This window comes from Aquarana catesbeiana, linkage group LG02, assembly GCF_042186555.1.
Source record: "Aquarana catesbeiana isolate 2022-GZ linkage group LG02, ASM4218655v1, whole genome shotgun sequence".
Taxonomy (NCBI): Eukaryota; Metazoa; Chordata; class Amphibia; order Anura; family Ranidae; genus Aquarana; species Aquarana catesbeiana.
The window spans coordinates 80,562,004-80,582,642 of record NC_133325.1 but is presented as its reverse complement, the minus strand read 5'-3'; the positions used below and the strand labels follow the sequence as shown (position 1 = coordinate 80,582,642).

The 20,639-nt window shown below is 40.2% G+C and overlaps 1 protein-coding gene across 1 annotated transcript; it reads left to right on the top strand.

Moving 5' to 3' along the window:
• Nucleotides 1-6,802: 6,802 nt before the first annotated feature.
• Nucleotides 6,803-20,357, top strand: LOC141126989 (matrix metalloproteinase-18-like). Its single transcript, XM_073613084.1, has 10 exons — nucleotides 6,803-6,976; nucleotides 8,870-9,114; nucleotides 10,676-10,824; nucleotides 10,918-11,043; nucleotides 12,777-12,938; nucleotides 13,076-13,193; nucleotides 14,587-14,720; nucleotides 15,817-15,973; nucleotides 18,582-18,685; nucleotides 20,002-20,357. The coding sequence occupies exons 1-10, from the start codon at nucleotides 6,872-6,874 to the stop codon at nucleotides 20,100-20,102; spliced, it is 1,401 nt and encodes a 466-aa protein (XP_073469185.1). The 5' UTR covers nucleotides 6,803-6,871; the 3' UTR covers nucleotides 20,103-20,357.
• The last annotated feature ends 282 nt before the right edge of the window (nucleotides 20,358-20,639 follow it).

Below are 20,639 nucleotides of genomic sequence, written 5' to 3'. Positions count from 1 at the left end.
AAACTGTGATGTGAAGGGGGATTGTGATATCCAGGGGACAGTGTTGCCAAAAATAGGCACTTTTCTTCTGTCCGTAAATATCTGCATACAGGAGAAAAGTGGAGCCAGTTGATGGTTGAACTGTCGAGTTTGGCCTTGGATTGGGCAGCGGGGTGGGTCTGAGTGCAGTGACATCATGGTGCACATCAGGCATGGCTTTGTGCATACGCCCCACTGTCTGGTCCAAAGCCGAGCTTAGCAGTTCAACCTTCAGCTGGCTTCCAAATGGCACATGTGCAGTTCAGAGCCGGCACCAAGTGCATTTTCTTAGACCCCTTTCACACTGAGGCGCTCTACAGGCGCTACAGTGCTAAAAATAGCACCTGCATAGTTACATAGTTACATAGTAGGTGAGGTTGAAAAAAGACACAAGTCCATCAAGTCCAACCTATGTGTGTGATTATGTGTCAGTATTACATTACATATCCCTGTATATTGCGGTCATTCAGGTGATTATCTAATAGTTTCTTGAAGCTATCAATGCTCCCCGCTGAGACAACCGCCTGTGGAAGGGAATTCCATATCCTTGCCGCTCTTACAGTAAAGAACCCTCTACGTAGTTTAAGGTTAAACCTCTTTTCTTCTAATTGTAATGAGTGGCCACGAGTCTTATTAAACTCTCTTCTGCGAAAAAGTTTTATCCCTATTGTGGGGTCACTAGTACAGTATTTGTAAATTGAAATCATATCCCCTCTCAAGCGTCTCTTCTCCAGAGAGAATAAGTTCAGTGCTCGCAACCTTTCCTCATAACTAAGATCCTCCAGACCCTTTATTAGCTTTGTTGCCCTTCTTTGTACTCGCTCCATTTCCAGTACGTCCCTCCTGAGGACTGGTGCCCAGAACTGGACAGCATACTCCAGGTGCGGCCGGACCAGAGTCTTGTAGAGCGGGAGAATTATCGTTTTATCTCTGCAGTTGATCCCCCTTTTAATGCATGCCAATATTCTGTTTGCTTTATTAGCAGCAGCTTGGCATTGCATGCCATTGCTGAGCCTATCATCCACTAGGACCCCCAGGTCCTTTTCCATCCTAGATTCCCCCAGAGGTTCTTCCCCCAGTGTATAGATTGCATTCATATTTTTGCCACCCAAATGCATTATTTTACATTTTTCTACATTGAACCTCATTTGCCATGTAGTCGCCCACCCCATTAATTTGTTCAGGTCTTTTTGCAAGATTTCCACATCCTGCGGAGAAGTTATTGCCCTGCTTAGCTTAGTATCGTCTGCAAATACAGAGATTGAACTGTTTATCCCATCCTCCAGGTCTTTTATGAACAAATTAAATAGGATTGGTCCCAGCACAGAACCCTGGGGAACCCCACTACCCACCCCTGACCATTCTGAGTACTCCCCATTTATCACCACCCTCTGAACACGCCCTTGTAGCCAGTTTTCAATCCATGTACTCACCCTATGGTCCATGCCAACGCACCTTATTTTGTACAGTAAATGTTTATGGGGAACTGTGTCAAATGCTTTTGCAAAATCCAGATACACCACGTCTACGGGCCTTCCTTTATCTAGATGGCAACTCACCTCCTCATAGAAGGTTAATAGATTGGTTTGGCAAGAACGATTCTTCATGAATCCATGCTGATTACTGCTAATGATATCATTCTTATTACTAAAATCTTGTATATAGTCCCTTATCATCCCCTCCAAGAGTTTACATACTATCGATGTTAGGCTAACTGGTCTGTAATTCCCAGGGATGTTTTTTGGGTCCTTTTTAAATATTGGTGCTACATTGGCTTATATTGGCATAGCGCCTGTAAAGAGCCTCTCTTGTCTCTTCAGTGTGAAAACCCAAGGCTTTCACACTGGAGCAGTGTGCTGGCAGGACGCTAAAAAAAGTCCTGCTGGCAGCATCTTTAGTGTATACACCGCTCCTTCACCGCTCCTGTCCATTAAACTGAATGGGCACTGCTGCCGAACCGCCGGCAAAGCAGCGATGCAGCGTTAAAACCATCCCACTAGCGGCCGAAAACCCCCACAAAAATATTGGCGCAGGTACTCCAGTGTGAAAGGAGCCTTAAAGTCTATTCCTGCCAGCCACCTGCCATGGCTGAGCCAAGGTAAAGGACCGAAGACGTGTGTAAGCAGGCACTCTGAGGGCACTGACTGATATAATGGGGCACTCTGGCTGAAAAAAGGGGGCACTCTGAGGGCACTGACTAATGTAAGGGGGCACTCTGGGGGCTCTGATGTACGGTGGGACTCTGGAGGCACTGATGTAAGGGGGGACTTTGCAGACCCCGATGTATAGAATGCTGGACTTTGATGGAAGGGAGGAGTCTCTGTAGTTATAATTCCTGTGCGGTTTGTTTGACTTATTTTGTAATGATGGGCTGATATGTTGTAGTTGCAGTTTGTAGTGGCACGGCTGATTGATTCCTCGATGCCAATGGTTTGCTACAGTTGGCTGTCCCTAATCGCCAATGGGATAATACAACTTTCTGTTCCAGGTCACAGTATCCAGTACATGCTTTTTCATCACATCCCAAATGTGGGAGTGCTAAGTTAATAAAAACATCTTCCAGCTGCATCAGTGAGCTTTCTTTGAATGCTCTGCGTGCTTTTGTCTGGCAGAACTAATTACTAATAGCTAGCTTTCACCTGAAGAGCACTAGGCTAGGAGAGACCAATGGATTGTGGGATAATTTGTTTCTTCACAGAAAGTGTCAGTTCTCATACTGCAGACAGAGGTCATGCAATAAGCTGCGCAGTGCCTTGCCACTTGCTTCATGTTTCTACACAAACTGTAATTGCTGACAACAGAATGTGGCAATATACTATACTATAGACCAGGGATCTTCAAACTATGGCCCTCCAGCTGTTGCAAAACTACACATCCCATGAGGTATTGTAAAACTCTGACATTCACAGACATGACTAAGCATGATGGAAAGTGTAGTTACTGAACAACTGGAGGGCCATAGTCTGGAGACCCCTGCAACAGACTAATTGTATAGGGCAACAAATGACACCATGAAACTACATGATCAATGAACATCTTATGCAGGTGAAAAAAACAAGGTGGAAGTAGGAAAGTTTATAATGTCTTTAAAAGAGAAGATCGACAATACACTTACCGTATTTATCGGCATATAACACGCACTTTTTTCCCCTGAAAATCAGGGGAAAATCGTGGGTGCGTGTTATAGGCCGATCCCCTCCAATTTTGTGTGATTGGAGCAATTGCGGCGATTGCCGCGATCGCCACCGACATACACAGCCGTGTGTAAATTCAAACATGGCGCTGAGACTGCAGGGACTCGGTGGAGCCGAGAGACACATACCCGAGAGTCCTCGACTTTTCTCGGCGCCGCTTACAGTCCCGCCCAGTCCCGCCATTGGACCTGTGTGATGTCCATCATAGGGCGGGACTGGGCGGGACTGGGCGGGACTGTAAGCGGCGCCGAGAAAAGCCAAGGACTCTCGGGTATGTGTATCTCGGCTCCGCCAAGTCCCTGCAGTCTCAGCGCCATATTTGTATTTACACACGGCTGTGTATGTCGGCAGGGATCACGGCGATCACGCAAGGCTGCACTGGGGCAAGGCTGCACTGGGGCAAAGCTGCACTGACAAGGCTGCACTGGGGCAAGGCTGCACTGGGGCAAAGCTGCACTGACAAGGCTGCAATGGACACTGGGGCAAGGCTGCACTGACAAGGCTGCACTGGGCCAAAGCCGCGCTGACAAGGCTGCACTGACAATTCTGCACTGGGGCAAAGCTGCACTGACAAGGCTGCAATAGACACTGGAGCAAGACTGCACTGACACTGACGAGGCTGCAGATGGACACCGATAAGGCTGCATTTATGGGCATTTTAATGTAAGTTTTTCTTCCTTAAACTTTACTCCTAAAAGTTTTTTTCCTTAAAATTCCCTCCTAAACTTAGGGTGCGTGTTATACGCTGATACGTGTTATACGCCGATAAATACGGTACCTAGATGGCTGCAGCACCGATCTCAGCTGCAGCTGTCCCCTGCTGGCTTTACCCTGAGATTTGAGCAATCAAACATTGCTGATTGTTCAGTACTCCCCCTTCATCTGAGCACAGAGCAGTGACTGTCAGTCACCAGCTCTCTGCTCTGCCCCTCCAGCTCTCACTGGAATGCCGGACTATGGAGGCTGCAGGAGGGGCTGGCTCAGCATGGAGCATCTGAGCCTTGATCTGATGCTGAACTATCCCCCACTGGCTCTACACAGAGAACTAATTAATAAAATACTGCTGATTACTCAGTTCTCAGGTCCTCAGGAGTAAGCGGAGCTATGGAAGAGCAGGAACAGCTGGCTCAGGCTCTCAGAGGCATGCTGAGAGGCTGAGCCAGCTGCCATTCAGGCACCTGGGTTGATCCCGACATTATTGTCAAGATTCCTGCTGAGCCTGGACAGGCTCTGTGCAGTCATCTGGGTCACAGGAGTGCATAACTAAGTTCATAGGAAGTGTATAAAGTGTAGCGATATATTTGTAAATATAATAAATGAGAAAACAAAGTGAACTAGGCCCAAACCATTCCTGGGGGGCCCACGAGAAAAATAAAAATAATATGGTTCAAGGTTACATATAAATCACTAAACACAATCGGAATTAAGCTAAGTGCCACACACTGTCATATAGATTGATACTATTGGACCAGTGAGAAAACAATGTGAAAAATGATATAAAAGTGATATAAAAGTGAAAAAATAACACAATGTCCATAAATGTTAAAAATTATGATCTAAATGAAATTCAACACCCGCCACCCAAAAGTCTCTGAGGGTTGGATAATGAAAACAACGGTGGAGAACTTCTGCCAAGTGGATAGATAAAACACCAGGTTAATAGGACGTCTAAATGAGTGTCGGGACCACCACCAAAGCATCGGAGGAGGCTTACCGGAACCAGGTGACTTGAGAAGACATACGTGGTGTGGTGTATGGCAAGATTAATCCCCAGATGTCCTCAACTTCAAATGGGGGGGGGGAGGAGAGAGATAGAGATCCCGTCACAGCTTCAGCCGTCCAGACTCAGCAGCTCCGAACGTCCTCGGAGCTGCTGAAGCTGTGACGGGATCTCTATCTCTCTCCTCCCCCCCCCATTTGAAGTTGAGGACATCTGGGGATCCATCTTGCCAGCCTTGGTGGCTAAACAAGCTTTCTGGGACTTGTAAGACGTATGTCTTCTCAAGTCACCTGGTTCCGGTAAGCCTCCTCCGATGCTTTGGTGGTGGTCCCGACACTCATTTAGACGTCCTATTAACTTGGTGTTTTATCTATCCACTTGGCAGAAGTTCTCCACCGTTGTTTTCGTTATCCAACCCTCAGAGACTTTTGGGTGGCGGGTGATGAATTTCATTTAGATCATAATTTTTAACATTTATGGACATTGTGTTATTTTTTCACTTTTATATCACTTTTATATAATTTTTCACATTGTTTTCTCACTGGTCCAATAGTATCAATCTATATGACAGTGTGTGGCACTTAGCTTAATTCCGATTGTGTTTAGTGATTTATATGTAACCTTGAACCATATTATTTTTATTTTTCTCGTGGGCCCCCCCAGGAATGGTTTGGGCCTAGTTCACTTTGTTTTCTCATTTATTATATTTACACATATAGCGCTACACTTTATACACTTCCTATTTTTATTTTCCTTTGTCTAAGAGGAGTGTCAGCTGCTTACTGTGTAACCATTCTCCATTATTATTGGTGCAGCGCTGTACTCATCTCCCATTGACATAACTAAGTTCATTCCTGTGACATACAGGAGAAGTATGCGCAAAAGAGCTTTGGCCATACTTCTCCTTCAAAGCGGAGTTCCATCCGTTTTTTACTATAAAAAGCATAGCTGCTGACTTTTAAAAAACTGACACTTACCTGTCCCACGGTCCAGCGATACGGCCGCCCAGAGCCTCCCTCCTCTCTCCCTCCTCTCCCCGGCGCCTCCATTGATACTGTGGGCACCTGACCGTGACAGCTTACGGCTTTACGGCCGAGCGCACACTGCCCATGTGCGAGGAGTCGTGCTGCGCTCCGCTATTGGCCAGCCAATCTTCTGGGACCTGTGTTGTGTCCCAGAAGTTCGCTGACAGGGAGGTGCCACCTAGGGCGAGAGGAGGAGTCGCCTAGGTGGCCGAGAACAGGAAGGAGGAAGTGGGACAGGAAGTCACACTAAAAAGAGGGTACACCCCCCCCCCCCCAAAAAAAATGACATGCCAAATGTGGCATGTCAGGGGGCGAGGAGTGCGTAAAGCGGAAGTTCCACTTTTGGGTGGAACTCCACTTTAATAAATTGAATTCCATCCACCAATTTTCACTTACACAAAATATTTTAAAAATATGACTTTGCAGACAGCGATTAAGCAAAGTACGTATACTTTAGTTATACATTCATTTATATATGTATTTATTTATATATTTTATGTATACTTTATTGAGTTTAAACCCAACTAAGGATTTTCCCAAATGATGCTTGATGCTGGCTCACCGTTAGTAGCCCCTATTAGCAATCCCATTTGGCATGGTCTAATCTCCAGCAGTAATATGTAGTTCCAGGGATCACCTTTGCTTTGCTTTGTAAGCAGTTTATTTGGCATAGCTGCCTGGAAGCCTCGGGGCGATGCATTTCCTGTCATTTACCCAGCACTTAGGGTTTTTGAAGTATTACTTCACTGAAGTTGTGTCATATTTTTTGGCTCAAAGCCATAATTTGCTGCGGTAATTAGGAAAGACTAACATGACTCATATTGTTGTGAGACATGGATGGGCTATATAAAGACGAGTGTGCAGTCTGGGATCAGCACAGAACCTCAGATTGAGGAAACATCCCATCCAGCAGAATGACAAGTCTTCTACTCCTCCTCCTGTCTTGTGCAGCCCTGGCTGCTGCCTTCCCAGCTGCTCCACAAGATGACCAAGAAATCAGATACGCACAATTGGCAGAGGTAATATTTTCTACTTAGAACGCTAATCTAGTACACACGCTAGGGATGTAGTAACTGAAATAACTCTTGTCTACTGCTTTTTTTTCCCCTTGCATCTGCTTTTCTAGTTTTGGATAGAATAGGGGTTACCCTTTGTCAAGTTTTTATTGCTATCTTTACCTCTGTTGGATAGATCCACTATTACATTGACCATTGTCAGTGGTATATTACAGCTGTCACTAGAATGGGAAATTAAGGTAAATCTTTCTGTTTTGGTGACAGCTGCCTAAGAGATTTCTTTGTTCCACATCTAAATGAGGAAATGAAGGGAAATCTCCCCAAGGGGACACAGACAGGAAAAAAAACAGACTAACGCTGGGCCTAGATAGGTCTTTTCTTTTCCTGATTAGTCAGCAGGCTGATGGGAAAAAAAACGAACGGATTCCCCTATCCACACAAGCAAGTTGGATGGAGGAATCTTCCCCACTGTGCCTTTGTATTCTGACAGCAGGGACCCCTCCACTGTCAGAATACACTGATCAACCCTGCGGCCGGTCGGTTGCAGTCATTGATTGTAGAAAATTTTTTCAACATTCCTGTTCGACCATTGAGTGGGAACAGCCAGCTGTTCGAACCATCTAGGGCAAGCATAAGGAAAAAATATTTTTGCTATATAAACACAAATTAAAGAAAATCAGGGGTTTTGAAGAGAGTCATATTTTAATCCCGTGTCTCCAACTTCATGTTTTTTAAAAACAAAAAAAAAAGGGGGGGGTAGGAAACAGAAAAAATACAATAGGACATCACAGAAGCAGAAATATATTCACTGTTTCCATTGAGCCAGGGATCCTGAAACTTTGGCAGTAGCATTTTTTTTTATTCAATAATATAGCAAATCAAGATGCATGTGCAATTTGCATGATAAAAAGCATTTCAGAAGTTATTTCATTTTTTCTGGGCTGGCCCTATCTAATTTTATGTGTAAGTACCTTTAAAATGCAAACCCAAATTTAAAACTGAACTCAAGGCTGATATAAAACACACAAATTAATATAGTCCTGTTTTATTGATTACATTATTAAATATATTTTTTTAAATTCAAGCAGTAAAAGTATCTAAATATGACCTGTCATTGGCCTTTTGCAGTCCTTGTACAGAAGAGCTTAGATTAAAAGAGGGAGAAGCAGCGCAAGGAGCAAATGAGTTCATGTGCTGACAAGGAGCATGCTGATTGGAGAAGTTAGCAGAATAGGAGACTGAATAAACTCATCTATGTGCTGCTTCTCCATCACTGTCTGATCCTAAGGTGATTTGTAAGTGTTACTTAACCACAACAGAGAATAAAATGAAGTTTTCTGCCCTATAAATCTCAGAACTGAACAGAAATACAAATCTTTTGTTAAACAGCTCCATTATTCGACTTCCATCTGTGTATTAAAAGTTAATTCACAAAGTACTGATGTAAAACAGTAAAATGTTGTATACACACACACATATATATATATATATATATATATATATATATATATATATATATATATATATATGTATATGTATTTTTTGTATATATATATATATATATATATATATATATATATATATATATATATATATTAATATATATATATATATATATTTTATTTTTATTTTTTTCTGCCACATTTATCAAATCAGAGGTTAATGGGCAATAATGCGCAGCAGGCGAAACAAGAAATCAGTTTCCGCAGGATGGTGAAATCTGATTGGTTACGGCTTTTCACATCATTATCATTATCCTTGTTTGCATTGTTTTTTTTATGAATATAGATTATTATTAAGATTATTAATCAATGCTTTATTTCAATATTTAAATGTCTTCTACTTATAATCATTAGTTGATTCCAATTCAATAGCTCTGTTAATTTATGTTTTCAGAAATATCTAACAAGGTTTTATGACCTGAAACCTACTGGGGGCAAAGTAGGGAGGAAAAATATCAAAAATCCCTTCACTGAAAAGCTTGAACAAATGCAGAAGTTTTTTGGTCTCAATGTAACTGGAAAACTGGATCGTAAGACTGTAGAAATGATGGAGAAGCCTCGCTGTGGAGTCCATGACATCGGCCAGTACAGTACGGTCCCAAAAAGCTCTGCCTGGCAAAAGACAGACCTGACCTACAAGTAAATATCTTACTTTATCATTGATTTATATACCACAATCGGTAGGTAGCTGATAGTTGCAGCATACAAGTATCAGACAAAAAAAAAAAAATAGAGTGCAGTAATTTGTGCCAACAAATCGAAAGGTTTATTTTTACAAAACTTATTTTGATAAACTGAAATCTTGATGTAATAGTCTACCTTTGATGCCACCTTTAAACACAGCAGAGAAACAAATTACTGTGCAAACATGCTACATCATTACAAGAAATTGAATTAATGTGTCTTTGAAGAGCAGAAAGGGGGCATTCTAGGTGCCAGACCGCAATGTGTAATAAGTATAGTGATTGGCTTAGAATATCCATTACAGCCAATCAATGCCTTTCTTGAATAAACTTGGCCATAATTATTGAGAAGGCCTGCAGATATAGAAACATTCTTCAACCCAGCTGGCTGAAATGGCTGGATCAGTTGACGATTCTATAATGACTGCAGCCACCTTAGCCCTGCAGCCACCTTAATTTATCATGGTGACCACAAAAATATATTTCATTGACGGCATCTTTGGTCTGCCCACTATCTGTACCTCTTAAGATTGTTTTTCATCTAGACATAGCTAATGGGAGGTTCATTTGTGGTCTAACACACAGAGAGTATGACTACTTCTAGCGGGGAGATCACTGTTAGTTTAGCATTTAATAATGACTCTCTGACCCTTATTTACAAAGTTGTGGAGTGAACCTACCATGGTTAGTGAGATGATGTGCTTGCCCCAAACATTCTATGATGAGGTCTTTACCTTTTTTAAATTGCTCTGCACATAGTTAGATGTGAACACAAATTCACGTCATTTTAGATTTCTTAATTAGACCCATCTTCAGTTTACTTTAACCTCACATTTTAGTAAATCAAGCCCACATGTTGTCTTTGAATCCTTATCCTTACAAACCCACGTTTTCAGGATTTAGATTACATGGAAAAATTCCTGGCCAGAATCAAAATAAAGTAGCATGATAGCCCCAGACAAGAGAGCAGCATTCCTGTACTCCAACCATCTCTTGCCTTGTGAATGATTCGACTCTTGTTTAGAGTTTTTACCAGTATCGTGAATGCAACTGTTTGTATTGTTGTCCAAAAAATCTCTTACTCTTCCCATTGTAAGTTTACTACTCTCTACATCTCTGTGTGGCTGAAATGTCAGCATTTCAAAATCCAGACAGCTAAGGGGCTAAAAAAAAGTAAAAGATTCTTCAAATTATTGTCATAGAGAGTACAGCAAAGATGAAAACATTTTAATGTTGAATCAAAATCAAATTTTTGAAAAAAACCTTTAAATCAGAAGTTTCAAACTGGTGGCCCTCCAGCTGTTGCAGAACTACAATTCACATGAGGCATTGCAAGGCTGACAGTTACAAGCATGACTCCCATAGGCAAAGGCATGATGGGACTTGTAGTTCCGCAACAGCTGGAGGGCCGAAAGTTTGAGACCCCTGCTTTAAATATATTAAAACTGCACAGTAATTGACATGAGAATATCATACAGCAAAGAACAAGTTAACTTTAAATCTTCTTTCTTTTAAAGGATTGTGAATTTCACACCAGACATGCCTCAGGCAGATGTGGAGAATTCCCTGGCAAGAGCTTTAAAAGTGTGGAGTGATGTCACCCCACTGACCTTTACCAGAGTCTATGATGGAGAATGCGATATTGAGATCAAGTTTGTAGTTGGAGGTAACAGCATTACCCTTTCTCTTTCGAGTTAATGTATTTGACTATTTTAAATTTCAATGTCTGATGTCAATTTCTGCCCTCTGGCTTTTGTAGATCACAATGATAACTCTCCATTCGATGGACCTCATGGGCTGTTAGCTCATGCTTTTCAGCCTGGTAGCGGCATTGGGGGGGATGCTCACTTTGATGATGATGAACAATTCACAAAAACTAGCCAAGGTAAGTCATAAAAAATTTTGAGGGCTATTATTATTATTATTATACAGGATTTATATAGCGCCAACAGTTTACGCAGAGCTTTACAATATAAAAGGAGACAATACAGTTATAATACAATAAAATACAAGAGGATTAAGAGGGCCCTGCTCAGAAGAGTTTACAATCTGATAGGGTGGGGCAGGTGGTACAAAAGGTTGTAAATGTGGGGAATGAGCTGATGGAAGTGGTAGAAGATTAGTTGGAGACGCAATAGGCTTTCCTGAAGAGATGAGTTTTCAGGAATCGCCTGAAGGTAAACCAATGATATTATATACACGATATTACCAAAGGTATTGGGGCGCCTGCCTCTACACACACACATGAACTTTAATGGCATCCCAGTCCATAGGGTTCAATATTGAGTTGGCCCACCCTTTGCAGCTATAACAGCTTCAACTCTTCTGGGAAGGCTTTCCACAAGGTTTAGGAGTGTGTCTATGGGAATGTTTGACCATTCTTCCAGAAGAGCATTTGTGAGGTCAGGCACTGATATGGGCGAGAAGGCCTGGCTCGCAGTCTGTGCTCTAATTCATCCAAAAGGTGTTCTATCGGGTTGAACTTGGGTTTGTAAGATTTGTCTTCACTGGAACTAAGGGACCAAGCCCAACCCCTGAAAAACAACCCCTCACAATAATCCCCTTTCCACCAAAGAATTTGACTCAGTGCACAAAGCAAGGTCCATAAAGACATGGATGAGTGAGTCTGGGGTAAAGGAACTTGACTGGCCTGCACAAAGTCCTGACCTCAACCCGATCGAACACCTTTTTGGATGAAATAAAGCAGAGACTGTTAGCCAGGCCTTCTCATCCAACATCAGTGCCTTACCTCACAAATTTCGCTTCTGGGAGAATGGTCAAACATTCCCATAGGCACACTCCTAAATCTTGTGGACAGCCTTCCCAGAAGAGTTGAAGCTGTTATAGCTGCAAAGGGTGGGTCAACTCAGTATTGAACCCTACGGACTAAGACTGGGATGCCATTAAAGTTTATGTGTGTGGAAAGGCAGGTGTACCAATACTTTTGGGTAATAGAGTGTATTTATATATATAGATATATATATAGATATATATCTATATATATATCTATATATATATATCTATATATATATAGATATATATATAGATATATATCTATATATATCTATATATATACTGTGTATTCTAAATGATATGCTCAATAGATTATCATACTGTACAAACCTTGTGTAATTAAATAATATATATGCATGGAGACAGACTTAGTAATATGGAACATTAGTTATGTTATTATTATCTTATCTTATCTTATCCGAACATGTTTGAATTACTTTAGGTTCTGTTCAGAAAACCAGCCCCAGGTTAGGGATCCTTATTTAAAAGAAAAAGAAGTACAAATTTTCAGCTGAGTCAAATGAAATTTGAAAGATATGCTACTTGTCCCAAAAATAAAGATCCTTATCCTTGTGTTCAAGTTTTGTGATTAAGCTTTGTCTTTAAATTACAGTATATAAACAAATCTGGCTAAAAAAAGATACAGATAAGTGCTTAGCACAGATAATAATAAGATATAGATAATTCCTTAATACAAAGATCTTTGCATTATATGGTTTAATTTATGTAAAAAAAAAAATCTAGATTTTATGAAACTACTTTTGCTTGTAGTTTTTATCAATTTATAGAGGTTGTGATTTACTCATGTGGCTTTTTTTATTTTAGAATATAATCTGTTTTTGGTGGCGGCTCATGAATTTGGACATTCACTTGGTCTTCACCATTCTGAAGACCCTGGTGCATTAATGTACCCCAATTACCCAAACACAGACCCCTACCGGTTCAAGCTTCCTCAGGATGACATCAATGCTATCCAATCTCTTTATGGTAAGAAAATCTCTAGGTAATATATAAACATTTTAATGAAATTGGAGAAGGATTGCAATATATGAGAATGCATTGCAGTTTTATTCATAAGATTCACTATTTTTATTTCCCCTGAATTTTGTTTTCTGTTGTTTTAGGCAAGACCTCAGATGCAGTTCAACCAACAGGACCCACCACCCCTTCCAAATGTGACCAAAACCTTGTGTTTGATGCTGTCACCACCCTCCGAGGAGAACTGTTTTTCTTTATAAACAGGTAAATGAGCTTAGTCGTGACATTATACCAAAGGGTGGTGAAGGGATATATGGTGAAGGGAGAATCATTATGTACAGATATGATTGTTTCATGTATGAAAGCCATTGTTTAGTGTGTAAGCAGAAATTTTTTTATTTCACTCTTTTTTTGATTTTTGCTCTTTGGACACCAATTGGGACATAAATTTAGAGTCCATAAGCACTCTATTATTCAACAATTTCTGCATTGTCAACTACCTGCCCTTTTGCTGGCAACGCATACAAACTACTAAAGTTTTTGTGCCCAGAGGTCAGCTTTAGGTAACTTTCAGTAAGGGTGTAAATGAAACAACTTTATAGATAAGACAGCACACTTTTAATAATGTAAGAATGCATATTAAAAATATTTTATGAGCCTAGCTGTTTATCTCTTTAAGCTGACAAAGAATGAGAACAGTAATACAGTTGAAAAATTACGTTGTTTAAGGTAGAAAAAGAGGAGACAATTGGATTTGCACCTTGGACAGTCTGGTGGACTGGAAAATGCTGGTTCAATCCCCATTGTGCAGTTCAGAAAATATAATCAAGTACTTAGCTGTATTTTCTAGGGGTGTTTTAAGAAGGTTACATGACATACATTGAAATGTGGATAGGTATATTACATGAAATATGAGTTCTCCCTATTGCATGACAGTTCAGAAAGTAACATAACAATTGTCCAAGGTTAGGGGAGCCTCAAAGATGAAACAGAAATAGTTCAAACACTCCAGGAATGTAAAGATAATCACAAGAGTTATATCTCTGACTTGCTTGGCTACTTGTCCCCTAAACGGTATACACAAGCACACACATGCACACATCTGTAAATGCAGTTAAATATAAGGTAAAGGTCGTTTAAAGCTGAACTCTGGGACAGGCAATAATTGTCCATATACAAAACATGTGTGTCCTTCCTTAAATCTAAGTGCGCTTTGTGTATTTCGTCCAGATCTGTGCAGTAATCCAGTGTAAGATTTTGCCTCTGTGCAGGAGCTAATAAAGACCAGCCATTGCTGCTCTCTCTCTCTGTGCAGGGTGACTGGTCTTGTATCCGCCCCTTTATGTAGTTTTCTGCAGGCAGCCTGTATTGTGCCCTGCTATGTGCCGCCCACATCTCTGCTCTCTGCACAGACTTTTGCCATTACACTGATGATGTCACTGCTACTTTTATAAAGTATAACCAGATTTTCTAATATGTTTTATGCACACAAAGTGGAACTAAAATATCTGTGAATATATATATAACCTCAATATATATATATATATATATATATATATATTGAGGAATATATTAAGATGAAAGGTTTGGTGCCAGTAATTCAGCCTTAAAAAACAAAAGTGTACAAAAATGTTAATTGTTGGCTTTTTCCAAACAGGTTTATATGGCGTAAACATCCACGAGGGGGTGAGGCTGATCTGCTTTTTATCCAGAACCTCTGGCCAGCTTTACCCAATGACATTGATGCAGCTTATGAGAATCCTATTACTGGAGAAGTTCTTGTATTTAAAGGTAAGAGGGAGGACTTGTTTTATCATCAGTGTTATAAAATTCTAAAAGTTATTCTAGACCTAGGAAATGAAAGTTCAGTGTCTTAAGCATGTGCTCCTAGTTGTAATTGGATGCAGTTTTAGCCTTCTTTAAAGTGCAAATTCACCTTTTCGGAAAAAATGAAAAAGTGAACTAACATCATACATCCACCCTACCCCCTGTCCCTGCGGTACTTACCGCTGTGAGTGACGAGCCGCCAGTGCTCATGTAGCCGCTGTAGTGGTATGAGGATTTCAAATCCCCACTCTTCTTCCCCTTCTTTCTTTAGGACTTCCGGGTTGGATTTGAGTGATTCTGGTTGGTCGACGCTGGCATGTGACCACTTTGACCAATCAGAATCAGTCCGATCCGTCCTGGGAGCCCTACAGAAAGAAGGGGAAGAAGAGTGGGTATTTCGAATCCCCGGACCACTACACCATCTGCATGGACACTGGGGGGGAGGCAGGGTTTAGGGTGTTATTTAACCTTTTCATTTGTTCTGAAAAGGTGAATTAACCCTTTAAATGTCATCACAGAATGGTCACTGCATTGCATACATGGAGCATAGTGGCTGCACTTGGAGCACTGTTGTGTAAATGCCTTTCACTAGATTTAAGCAGTTAGGCATTTAGCTGGAGATTTACAAGGCAGGGGTAATAAATGAGCAGTAATCAAAAACATGATATTCAATTTGACCTCCATCTCATTAACCTGCCGCAGTGCCTCAATCGTAGCATTCAACAGCATCTGAAGATGATCAATCACACTTAATTGGAGTATCATGCCAAACTGATTGTTACTCCATGGGGAGCTATTTGTTCCATTTGTTTAGTAATCATTTACAACAATTTAAACAGTACAATTGAGCTACTAAAAATCTTGAGTGCAGATTTAGCCTCATAAAGTGACTGCAAGCAAGTGGTTAAACGCTAATGTTTAGGGAGCTTGAAATAGGGTGGTATAGTTAACTTACTCATCACTCCCCCAAATGTAGTTCAGTTGTCATTTTTCATGTATATCTTTCTGTTTTTGCCATGGTGTGTGAATTTCATCTAATAAAGTTGAATTTTACAATTAGGGAACTTATATTGGACTCTTAATGGATTTGACATTTCACAAGGAGCTAGAAGCATTACCAGGCTGGGATTCCCTAAAAACGTTAAAAAAATTGATGCGGCTGTCCATGTGGAGCACCTTGGGAAGACTTACTTCTTTGTGCAAAATAAGTACTGGAGGTGAGTATTCCACCGATTATATTTAACATGCAGCATTGGGGTGATTGAATGCCAAGAAATCCAACAAAAGGTCACCTAATGTACACAAAGTAGTCTAAGGACAGGTGAAGACTTGCCCATTGCCAACTTGTTTAGAAGCTCATCTTTGATTCAGCTACTTCTCACTTGGTGATACAAGGATGATGACGACTGCCCCAGAACTTTCACCTTCAAAAACAGTATAGCTATCAACTATCATGACACGCTCCCTTAACGCATATCTGTTGAGCGTGATGCAAAAGGACATTGTTGTAGAGCAAATTGGAACAATGTAGAAACTAATTAGCGATTTTAGGTTAAACAAAGTATTCAGCAGTCGTCATTGGTTTTGGTACCTTTGAAAAATCCATTAAAAAGCTTACAAACTTTTCATAGTACTTATGGCACTCTGTGCCTGGACACTGCAGAGAATAGCAGCAGCCAGCATGAGTTTAATATTTCATCGATTGGGACTCCGACAGGCTTAGAGGAATACATGTTAAATTAGTTAGTCATTAGCGAATGTGGCCTTTTTCTACTATCAGTAATCCTGACAATAAAAATTGCACATATATTCATTGCTAAAATGGCAGCATTGCCTTTACTTTGTCCTGGGGTGGACAGCCTCAAGCTTTTTGTACAGGCAATGAGAGTCCACAAGGCAGGTCAGATTTCCAACTTAGTGTTTTTGTGCTTCCAGCATCTTAAAAACATAATTAGCACTTCCAGCATGACATAATTTAGGAAGCTTGTCTATAGCAATAAACCTTACAAATAAACCCTAGGCTGGCTGTTTCTAACCCCATATCAAACCCCCTTCTGGTATAAACTTGGACCTTGCATCCAGATCCCCAACTTGCAAAGCTGCTGCCATGCCTGATTCGGTGATCTTTTCAAAGTGAAGCTTTACCACATTTACTAAGCTCTAGGGAAAATGAGTGCAACTTCACTTGCAACGTGCACAGGCTATTTGCCTTTAGTAAATCCACCCCAATGTCTCTTTGTACAGCTAGCTTCCCTAAGGTTTTCAAGCATTTTAATGACTCCTAAGAAGGCAACTATTTTCTGTATCAAGGACAATTCTAGAAGTTGCATCATTTCCTTGGATTATGCCAGTTTCACAGGTACACATCTTTCCTGGTCAAGCTGGCCTTCCTAGTGTCCGAGATGCAGATTTTCCATGCATACCCAACTGATACATCAGTTTGGGATTCATATCTCTATAGACAGCTGCAGTCCTCTGTTCCTTTACCACATGGATTGATTTACAGAAGCAGCAAGGAATAAAGCAAATATGGGGTTGTTATAAAACTGGAAAGTACAAAATCTCGTGCGGCTGTACATGATAGCCAATCAGCTTCTAACTTCAGCTTGTTCAATTAAGCTTTGACAAAAACCTGACAAAAACCTGGAAGCTGATTTTTTATATAGTTACATAGTTGGTGAGGTTGAAAAAAGACACAAGTTCATCAAGTCTGACCTGTGTGTGTGCTTTTATGTCAATATTACATTGTATATCCCTGTATGTTGTGGTCATTTAGGTGCCTATCTAATAGTTTTTCGAAGTTATCTATGCTGCCTGCTGAAACCACTGCTTGTGGAAGAGAATTCCACATCTTTACTGCTCTTACAGTAAAGAACCCTCTATGCAGTTTAAGGTTAAATCCCCTTTCTTCTAATTTTAGTGAATGCCCGCGTGTCTTTTTTAAGTTCCCTTGCACAGAAAAGTTTTACGGTACGGTATATGTACATTGAAATCATATCCCCTCTCAAGCGTCTCTTCTCCAGAGAGAATAAGTTCAGTGCTCATAATCTTTCCTCATAACTAAGATCCTCCAGTCCCTTAATTAGCTTTGTTGACCCTCTCCAGTTCCAGCACATCCTTTCTGAGTACAAGTGCCCAGAACTGGACAGCATACTCCAAGTGCGGCCGGACCAGAGTCTTGTAGAGCAGGAGAATTATTGTTTTATCTCTTAATCCCCTTTTTAATGCATCCCAATATTCTGTTGGCTTTGCTTGCACAGCTTGGCATCGCATGTCATTGCTGAGCCTATCATCTACTAGGACCCCCGAGTCCTTTTCCATCCTAGATTCCTCCAGAGGTTCTCGCCCTAGTGAGTAGATTGCATTCATATTTTTGCTACCCAAATGCATTATTTTACATTTTTCTACATTAAACTTCACTTGCCATGTAGTTGCCATATCAACTACATATGCCATATGCCATATGTAGTTGACCTCTATGTGTTTACTTCAACCATCCAACTATGTGCAAGGCAAACTTGTGTTTGTTTAATTCCCTAGCACATTGGTTATTTAGAGTGAACATAACTTCACTAAATGTATTAACCTAAGTGACCTTTTCCTACTCCTTAAGTAAATCACCCCCCCTGGGTATTATTCATTTATCTTTTGTACATGGCCAGCTTCCAGTAAACAGAACTGTCTACTTGACAGTATTGTGTATTGAACTATAACCTTACCTGTATTTATTTTATGTTTGACAAACCTTTGTGTACTATAGCATTACCTTTTATACATTCATTGTTGGCAGCTGGTAAGTTAAATTGGTGTAATTTTCCTTTTCAGTTATGATGAAGACAGAAAAGCAATGGATGCAGGATTTCCAAAGTTCATTGCTAAAGGATTTCCAGGAATGAGTCCAAATATTGATGCCGTGGTTTATTATAGAGGTAAACATGATTATGAGCCTGGAGGGATGCCAGGTCTTGTTTGAGCATGAATCTGTGAATCTGAAACAACCATGATACACAATATAAATATGCAAACAAAAAAAGTGCTTAACATTGCCCTAAACTGGAGCTGTGTTAACCAAATTAAACAGTTGAAATTTGAATTCTTTAATTTGATTGGTAGTTAAAAGTAGGGCAGACAGGTCTACTTTAAAGTGCACCTGTGACCAAGCTATGGTCATAAACTATTTACAAATTCTTTAAACAAGCCATTCCTGCCTTCTTTAGGTGCTTTTACAGTGAATTTATTGTCTTATATATCCTCAAAAATTTTTTTGCACTAACTGTTGTAATTTCAGGACAGGTTTTCGGGGGTCTACTCTCCTTATCTCGGTCCACGCAGTAATGATTTGACCCCCGAAAGATTGTCCTGAATATGTAACATTAATGATATTATACAAATAATAAAGCAAACATAAGAGTTCAGTTTTTAAACTTGTATATAATAAAAATGTAAAAAAACAAACAAACACATAACACTACCCATTAGAATAACTAGAACAGCCTTTTTCAACCAGGGTACCCAGGCACCCTGGGGTGCCTTGAGGTTTCTTAAGGGGTGCCTTGGCAAAATGCCTAACAATTGATCAAAAATTGTAGAAGCCAGCATGTGGATCAAGCTTGCACAAAGCCTTTCTAGACACTGGCATCCAAACAACCAATGACATCAGTTAATAAGGAGGATGCCTGTTGTATCCTTGTTTGACCCTCTTCTAATGGGGTCACATTACCTGAAAGATGGAGAAAAATTGAGTGAGAGGAGAATCATTGGAATACTAGTCAGTACCAGGTGTATTTGCTTTGGAAGAATAATTCTAGGGTTGGGTGCCATAGGTGTAGATGTTGCTGCATTGTGTAAGGTTATTAGAATAGTTTTTTTTACAGTTTTTTACATTTTAGAATGGGGTGCCTCAATACTCTCCATCATTTTAAAGGGTGCCTCGAAAAAAAGTTGAGAAACACTGAACTAGAAGTCTTTATTATTTTCATGTTTGTACTGGGTATGGAAACTCCTCCTGCTCAACATGTCCTATTTGAACTCACCTGAGTCTGGGTAAAAAAGGAAACTTTAACATCTAATGATAGAATACAAGCGTTTAATGTTCTGTGAATGCTGCATTATCTATTAGTAGGGCACATTACAGAAGGTTATAGTGGGTGCCATATACTGGACATTGAATTAGATGCACTTCTACATAGGATAGGAGTCAAATGTAATTTCTATTAAAGTTGACCATTTTGTGTTTTTCCTGCAGACCTTCTTTACTTCTTCCAAGGAACATCACAGTTTCAGTACAGCATTGAGTCAAAAAGAATCCTCCAGGTCCTGGCCACCAACAGCTGGCTGGGATGTTAAAGACATCGACACAGCAACCGAGCCTTAAATGCTTATAAGGCATCAGGCTACATGTTTTTATACACTGATGTTTTGGCTGAAAAATGTTTACAAATGTGAATTGTATAATCTCTATATTTATTATGTGAATAATCAAGAAAAAATGTGATTGCACAATTTATAGTAATACGTTTATCTAATTGCCTAAATATATGTGGTTATAATTTTATATATTTTGTATTAATTAAGTAATAAATTAGTTATTTTTGGGTTAAATTTGTTTGTTTAGTGTTTTCTGTTTCAATGACTGATTTATTGTAACTTGATGGTTTCATAAAAGTCAAAAGATAAATAAATAAGGGAACATCTGTGGAAGTTTTCCCGAAAACCACATTGCTGTACTTAAAGTATATGTAAAGGCATTTTTTTTGCTTTGGATAGAGTAGGGAAAAACCCTTCCCCAAGTTTTTATTGTTGTTCATATACCCACAGAGGATATTCTTGCCCCCCCCCCCCCCCCCCCCATATGTCCTGGTGACCATTATCACAAACCAAAAA